Source organism: Myotis davidii, unplaced genomic scaffold, assembly GCF_000327345.1.
Source record: "Myotis davidii unplaced genomic scaffold, ASM32734v1 scaffold551, whole genome shotgun sequence".
Lineage (NCBI taxonomy): Eukaryota > Metazoa > Chordata > Mammalia > Chiroptera > Vespertilionidae > Myotis > Myotis davidii.
In genome coordinates this window covers 328,518-336,725 of record NW_006283788.1, presented here as the reverse complement: position 1 = coordinate 336,725, position 8,208 = coordinate 328,518, and the positions used below count along the sequence as shown (strand labels likewise).

At 50.6% G+C, this 8,208-nt stretch overlaps 1 protein-coding gene across 1 annotated transcript in view; it reads left to right on the top strand.

Annotated features, from left to right (window-relative positions):
* Positions 1-7,277: 7,277 nt before the first annotated feature.
* Positions 7,278-8,208, top strand: part of FEM1A (fem-1 homolog a (C. elegans)) — a 4,279-nt gene continuing 3,348 nt past the window's right edge. Inside the window, exon 1 of the mRNA XM_006754033.2 lies at positions 7,278-8,208. Coding sequence (XP_006754096.1) covers positions 7,988-8,208 — 221 coding nt within the window. The 5' untranslated portion in view covers positions 7,278-7,987.

Genomic DNA, 8,208 nt, shown 5'->3' with positions numbered 1-8,208 from the left:
GGGCAAACTTTTTGACTCGAGGGCCACAATGGGTTCTTAAACTGGACCGGAGGGCCAGAACAAAAGCATGGACGGAGTGTTTGTGTGAACTAATATAAATTCAAAGTAAACATCATTACATAAAAGGGTATGGTCTTTTTTTTTTTTAGTTTTATTCATTTCAAATGGGCCGTAGTTTGCCCACGGCTGTAGCAGTCACTCCCCACGCCCCTCTTCCTGCAGCCCCTGGCAACATTAATGTGTTTTCTGTCTCTGTGGGTTTGCCTGTTCTGGGCATTTCATATCAATGAAACCACACTGTGTGGCCTTTGGTGCCTGATTTGCTTCACGGAGCAGCATGTTTTCAAGGTTCATCCACGCCATAGCATGTGTCCATGGTTCATTCCTTTTGTATAGCTGAATCATAGCACATCAGATGGATATATTAGGGTTTTAAAAAACCCAGATACTATTTTAACAGCTATAGATATATTAGCTCCTATGAGGTAGGTACCATGATCATTCCCCATTTTATAGGAGAGGAAACCAAGGCTCAGAGAGCTGAAGCGAGTTGCTCAAGGTTGCACAGCTCGTGGGTGGCAGAGCCAGGACTTGACTGTTGGCAGTTTGCAGACAGCATCTGCATTTCAACCACTATCTTACGCCCCTCTCATAGTTTGATACGCACAGACAATGTGGCAATTGCGACATGTCCTTCAGTCGTTTCCACATGGGGAGGAGGCCAAGATGCGGACAGGAGAGGAGACTTGTGGTCACATAGCGAGTCATCCCCAGCCAGGGCTGGAGAGGGGTGGCGAGGGCAGAACTCAGATGCTGCATTGTCCAGGGAAGGTGGGGGTCTGCCAGAGAGGGTGCTGATTATATCCTGCACCTTAATGGGTCCTTCAAAAGAGAGTGGCTTGGGTTTCCATGACAACAGGCAGGCAGCATCACAAGGAGATAGCTGAGTTTCCTCCCCCAACCCATATCTGCCTCAGGAATCTGTGCTCTCCATGCCTGCCTTTCTGGATCCAGAGAGCAGCTATGTGGGTGGTCAGAGCTCACACCTGCTGGTGCACTCAGAGACCCTCTCCCGAGCCCTGCCTCAGCCAAGCGACAGAGGGAAGGACAGAAACAAAACACACTGGGCACGTGTGCAAAGTGAGGCAGAAGGGATTAGGCAGAGCGGGGAGTTGCCCCGAGTTTTCCCGGTAACATCATGAATCAGCGAGGGGATGAAGAAACCTCTGAGATGGAAACTGTTAACAGGACAGGACAGGGCAGGGCAAGACTCTTTCACTGACAGTGATCAGTCAAGTTACAGAACGTGCTCCTCAGGGCAGAGAAGAGAGATTTGACAGAGAGCAGGGGAGGCAATAATTGGAGAGAAAAACCGTCCTCATTTGATCCCACCGGGCCCAGACTCAGTGATAAACCAGTCTGGGTCAGGAGAAGGAAAGCATGAAAGGGTTGTGAATATCACCGACTTCCATGGGAGCAGCTATAAAGGACACGACTGGAACAATGAAAAGTCTTGGAATCTGAATGGTGGATGAGATGATCGGGCTTATCATTATGACATTTCCAATTTTGATCATTAAACTGGTCTGTGAGAGAATGTCTTTGTTCTTTGGAAATCTCACTGAAGTACTGTATTTAAGAGTAAAGGTTGTAAAGACTCCAAATTACTTCCCCAAATTATTCATAAAACATTACATATATGACACTGTGTGTGTGTATACATATATATATGCATTACATTTTATTTTATGTATCTTATACATGTATGTAATATTTATAATACATTATATTCTGTTATAAATTATTCTAGAGGCCTGGTGCATGAATTCGTGCACAGGTGGGGTCCGGCCGGCCAGGACCAGCGGGGAGGAGGGGACACGGGAGATTGGCTGCTGGCCCCGCCCCTGATCAGGGTTCGGGGGAGCCAATTGGGCCAGTTGGCTGCCACAGTTCACGTCATAGCAACCAGTCATCCTGGTCAGTCCATTGTTCCGGTCGCTTGGCTTTTATATATATAGATAATAGATACATTTTATCCTATATAATAAAAGGCTAATATGTAAATTGTCCCCTCCACCTGGAGTTCAACCAGAGTTCGACCAGGGGGAGGGGCCAGCCGGCAAACTGCCTGCGGCCCCTCCCCCAAGCCTGCTCCAATCAGTCCCCCTGCCACATCCCCTCCCCTCTGCTGGCCCAGCCCAATCGGCCCCCATAGGGGTGGGCCAGCCAGATACCACCCATGCACAAATTTGTGCACCAGGCCTCTAGTCTCTATATCTACACTAATAAAAGAGAAACATGCAAATTGGTGTCACTCTGCTATGCCCACCCGCCAATCAGGATGACTATGCAAATTAACCCAACAAAGATGGCGGTTAATTTGCATATGCAGGCATGGAGCGAAGACTGAAGACTGAAGAGGCTTGGCTTCTCTGCTGGGGTCAGAGTGAAGGCCTGGGTCCCGGGTGCTGGAGGAAAACTGGTGCCAGCAGCCAGGGGAAGAAAGGCCTATTGAACGAATCTCTTCATGCAACGGGCTTCTAGTATATATATAAAAGGCTAATATGCAAAGTGTCCTCTCAGGAGTTTGACCGGGAGACTGGGAGTTCGATCGCTCCCTATGATGTGCGCTGACCACCAGGGAGCAGCATGGAACATGGCTGGTGACCAGCGGCAGAGGCAGGGCGCTGAGGGAATGAGGGAAGGAGGAGGCAGAGAGGTGGGGAGGCGGGGAGGCAGGGAACCTGGGAATCTGATTGGCCCTGATTGCTGGCCAGGTCTAGGGACCCTACCCATGCACGAATGTCGTGTACTGGGCATCTCGTATAATATAAACATGTATCATATATACTTATATGTCACATTTATATACATATATAATCCTAATAAAAGAGAAACATGATAATTGGCGTATGACTGCTACCTTTCCCATTGGCTAATCAGGGCGATATGCAAATTAACTGCCAGCCAAGATGACGGCTGGCAGCCAGGCAGCTTGAAACTAACATGAGGTTTGCTTGCTTCAGTGATGGAGGAAACCAATGTTCCCCGCCTGCCTTGCAGGCCTCTGAGCCTGCAGTTTAAGAAACATTGTAACAAATACAGAAGCTAAACAAAACCCCAGAAACCAGCTTTCAGTGAGCCGGGATCTCAGAGCTGGAGTTGATACAGAGTTTCGATTATAGAACCTAAACAAACCAGATGCCTACTTTCAGCAGCTGAGGCCTCAGAGCTGGAGCCAGAGCTAAAGCTGACCCAGAATAAAAAAGAAAAATAAAGAAAAAAAAGGAGCTTTTGGGAGCTTCAGTCCCAGCCTGAAAACAGCCTTCAGCCCCTCACCCAGACTGGCCAGGCACCCCAGTGGGGACCCCCACCCTGATCCAGGACACCCTTCAGGGCAAACCAGACAGCCCCCACCCATGCACCAGGCCTCTATTCTATATAGTAAAAGGGTAATATGCCTCCCAGCACCGGACCAGCGGAGCTGAGAGGCCTCCAGGCACCAGGATCAGCAGAGCTGAGAGGCCTCCCAGCACCGGGATCAGCGTGACAGGGGACAGCGCCCAAACCCCCTGATCGCCCTGCGGCTCTGTGTGTGACAGGGTGCGGCGCCCCCACCCCCTGATCTGCCCTACTCTGTGAGTGAGAGGGGGTGGCGCCGCAACCTCCCCATCGCTCCTGCCTTGAGTGTGACAGGGGGCGGTGGCCCATCCCCCCCGAATCGGCCCTACCCTGAGCGTGACTGAGGGGGGCATCGCAACCTCCCAATCCGCCCTGCTCTGAGCCTGACCAGGGGCTGCACCTAGGGATTAGGCCTGCCCTTTGCCACCCGGGAGCAGGCCTAAGCCAGCAGGTCGTTCTCTCCCGAGGGGTCCCAGACTGCGAGAGGGCACAGGCCGGGCTGAGGGCCCCCCCTCCGACCTGAGTGCACAAATTTTTGTGCACCGGGCCTCTAGTACATAATAAATATATAGATTGGGGGGTGACTGCTCATGGGGAAGAGGTTTCTTTTTGGGGTAACAAAAATACAGCAGTGGGCAAAAGTCAGTTTACAGTTCATATGGAAAAATAATACAATAAATAATAATACAAAAATAAATTGTTTTGCATAATCACAACTATAAATCTACTTTTGCCCACCCCTGAATTTTGGAACTAGATAGAGGTGATGGTAGTACAACATTGTGAATGTCCTAAATGCACTGAGTTGCACATGTTAACAGGGATAATCTTACTTCAATTTTTAAAATTACATACTCAAAGAAAAGCTTCTCTCTTGCTTGTTGTCACAGGGAACTACGCACTCCTGCTACTCAACAACATTTCTATTAGAGATGAGTTAAGGTCGCCTTTAAGGCCCTCAACGAGAAAGAAAAAACACATATCATTGAACGCCACCAGTATCAGTCATCTCTGCTTGAGAAGTGGTGACTAAAATGCCCCACAGCCCGGCCGGCGTGGCTCAGTGGTTGAGTGTCGACCTATGAACTAGGAGATCATTGTTCAATTCCCAGTCAGGGCAAATGCCCAGGTTGCGGGCTTGATCCCCAGTGTGGGTGTGCAGGAGGCAGCGATCAATGATTCTCTCTCATCAATATGTTCCTATCTCTCTCTCTCCCTCTCCCTTCCTCTCTGAGACCAATAAAAACATAATAAATAAATTAAAAATAAATGAATAAAATGCCCCCACATAATTTTCCCATGGTAGACTCCTCTCTCTTTCCCCAAACTTCATGTGTGCATGCGTATCTTCACAAGTCAGACTTCTGCTATAAAAAAAGGACACTTCACACTAAGAAAGTGGTGTGGGCAATGTCCGTTTTTTATTCAGCAATGTCTTATCTTGTAGAAGAAATCAAGAGGACTTGATGAAATGTCCCTTTGATAGATGTGTTTAGCTCTGAATGCTTTATCCAGTATGTTATAAAAAAAACCAATTGCATAATTGAATTTAGGCACTTTTAAAGAGAAGGGACTGTCCCCTCATTGCTGTCGAAGAATTCCCCTAAAAGGCTGTCTTGTAGGCATGGCGTGAGTGATTCAATGAGGTACTGAATGCATCATGTCTAGGTTGGGGTGTATCCCCTGGGTCTTTGCTCTGTGTGTGGTCTTTTTTTGTTTGTCTGTTGTGGGGTTTTTTTTGCCAATCCTCATGGAAGGATATTTTTCCCATTAAATTTTTAGAGAGAGTGGAAGGGAGGAAGGGGGGGGGAAGAGAGAGAGAAACATTGATATGAGAGAGAGACACGTCGATTGGCTGCCTCTCACATGCACCCTGAGTGGTCCAGGGATCAAACCTGCAATCCAGGTACCTGCCTTTGATCAGGAATTGACCCCACAACCCTTTGGTGCACAGGCCGACCCTCTAACCACTGAGAAACACCAGCTAGGGCCCATGTATGGTTTTAAAACATATCTCCAAACTTACCGACGTCTCTCCCACATCTAAGTCCCTTCCCTTGAGAGAGTGGTGTCTGGTTTTCTCCCCTTGAAGTGGGTCAGACTTAGCGAGCTTCTTCCAGAAAACGTCCTGGGGTGGAAGTGCTCTCAAGGATGGCTCTCAAGGCTGGGTGACACCTCACGCGTGTCATAGGTTCGCCATCACTGCAGTCGCATTGGGAGTTAGGGCTTCAAACCATGAATCTGGGGAGGACGCAGTTCAGTCCACAGCAGCCACCAAGCCTGAGGTGACTGGTTAAGCCAAACAGACAACTAGAATGATAGGAGACACTGCTTCTTTCAACAACTTTACCTGAAACATTCCCTATCCGTGAAACACCTCCCAGCCCCTTCCTTCCCTCCCCGGCCAGGTATTACCTATTCCTCCTCTGGGCTCCCACATCCCCAACCACACACCCTGACTTAGCCCACCTCCGTGGTCAGATTCTGGGTTCCTGAGAACACTTGTCTGCCTGCTCACTGACACCAACCCCCCGTCCCCCAGCTTGTAGCAAGGAACCCAAAACACAGAAGGTGCTTAGGATATCAATAAACGTGGCTGTATTGGTTATATAAAGTCATGTCACAATACCTCGGGCTGAGGGGAGCAGCATAGACCTAGCCAGTCCCTCCCTTCAAGAACACAGTGAGCCTGTTTCTTAGAAACTAAACCGAGGCATATCTTCCCATTGAGCAGGCAGCCCCCAGAGAGGAAACAGGCATAGTAAACAAACTCTCCGGCAACTGTGTGAGTTGGTTAGTAAGTACAGACAGTGACATTAAAGCCACAAGCTACAGTGAGCCCGGTTCCCGTTACTATTGCTGCATCACAAACCACTCCGGAACAGACCAGCTTGAAACAATCATTGTCTTACAGGTCCTGGAGTCGGGGGGTCAGGAATCGGGGCAAGGCTCCCCTTGGTGGTCAGGGGAACAAGAGGGTCTGCACTGGTCTAGCCAGGATGATGGTCTTGACTTCCTTTATGGGGGCTGGCTTCCCCAGAGAATAGTGGATAATTAGTATCAAAACTGAGAAAAAGACTTTCCTGTAATCCAACTGGATAAAAAAATCCTTCAGAACCTTAAAACAATTAAACAAACAAACAAAACAACAGGAGAGAGCCCGCTCAATGTGCCTCAGTGGCTGAGTGCTGACCCAGGTACCAAGAGGTCACCGGTAGGATTCCAGGTCAGGGGTGCCCCGTTTCAGGCTGGATCCCCCAGTAGGGGGCGTGCAGGCGGCAGCCGATCCTGTGATCCTGTTCCTCTCTCTCCCCCAACACCCCCTAGCTCCCTCCCACTCTCTCCGAAAAGCAAAGGAAAAAATATCCCCAGGTGAGGATTAACTAACAAACAAAATCAATAAAAAAACTTTTTTTTTTTAATGAGAGAGAGAACAGGGGAAGCTGGTGACCATTTATGCCCTAAGTTCAGAAATCCCAGGGCCACTTCTGCCTTACTCTATGGGACAGGTCAAAGCAGGCACGTGTCCACCCCCATTCGAGGAGCGGGGATGTAGTCCTGCCCTCATTTGCATAGCAATGGACCAATCAGGGACCGGGGCCAGCACTCTTCTCGACGTTAGCCAGCGTCACCTCGGCCTCAACAGAGTCCCCTTCCAGTGTCCCTCGCAGACTGCGACTCCTCAGCGGGACCTGTAACACCAGCACTGAAGCAGCAAGAGACCCTCACTGGCCTGTCTGCACTGACGGTCTCACACCGAAGCCGTCCCACAGCCCAGCCGTTCCACACACGAGCTGTATCACAACTGTATCAGTAAAGCCTCCCCTCATTACCGCACCCCGAGAATTTCCGGGGGTACTGCCTTGGTGGCCACCACCTTCAGTTGACAGTATTCAAGGGTGAGTGGATGAAAGAATAAATTCATGAGAAGTGAGCGCACGAGATTGACCCTTAGGGCCACCTGTACTTACTGCACCCCTAATATCCTCGCCCTGCTGGCTTTCCTGCCTTTCCGAGCGCCCCCTGTCTGTCAGCAGCCCCAATCAGAATGCTTGGCCGGCTTAGCCTGCTTTCCCCTCTCGGTAATAGGCGCCAGTTGCTCCCGATGCCTTCTGGGGAATGTAGTCTTTGGCGCTTGTTTGCGTTTCCTGTTGGCTTCGGCATTAAGACAGTCACAAAACTTCCTTGGGACCCCTAAGCTATCGCGATGGCATTGCATCTTGGGAATTGTAGTCCTCCGTTGACAGTTTCCGCTACAATCGGCTGCAAATGGAACGACAATTCCCACCATGCACCGTGCGAAAAGTTCGCTTGGGGCTAGCCCGCGAACTTCTGGGAGATATAGTTCTCAAAGCTCACAGTTCCTTCCCTATCCTACAGAGCAGGCCGGCTCCGAGGACTACATTTCTCTATGAGCTCCCATTAGACCACGGCACCCGGCAGCGGCCACCATTTTGTTCCGCCCAAGGAGCCCCTAAGATGGCGGCGGGGGAGACGGTGAAGGTTGCAGCCGGACCCTCCGGGCTCTAGACCGCCGTCTCCCGTCTCCCGGCGGCCAGCCCATGGCCTGGCAGAGGTCCGGACCATGGACCTCCGCACCGTCGTGTACAATGCCGCCCGCGACGGCAAGCTTCAGCTGCTTCAAAAGCTGCTCAGCGGCCGGAGCCAGGAGGAGCTGGACGAGCTGACGGGCGAGGTGGCCGGCGAGGGGACGCCGCTGCTCATCGCCTCCCGCTACGGCCACCTGGACGTGGTCGAGTACCTGGTGGACCGGTGCGGCGCGAGCGTGGAGGCGAGCGGCTCTGT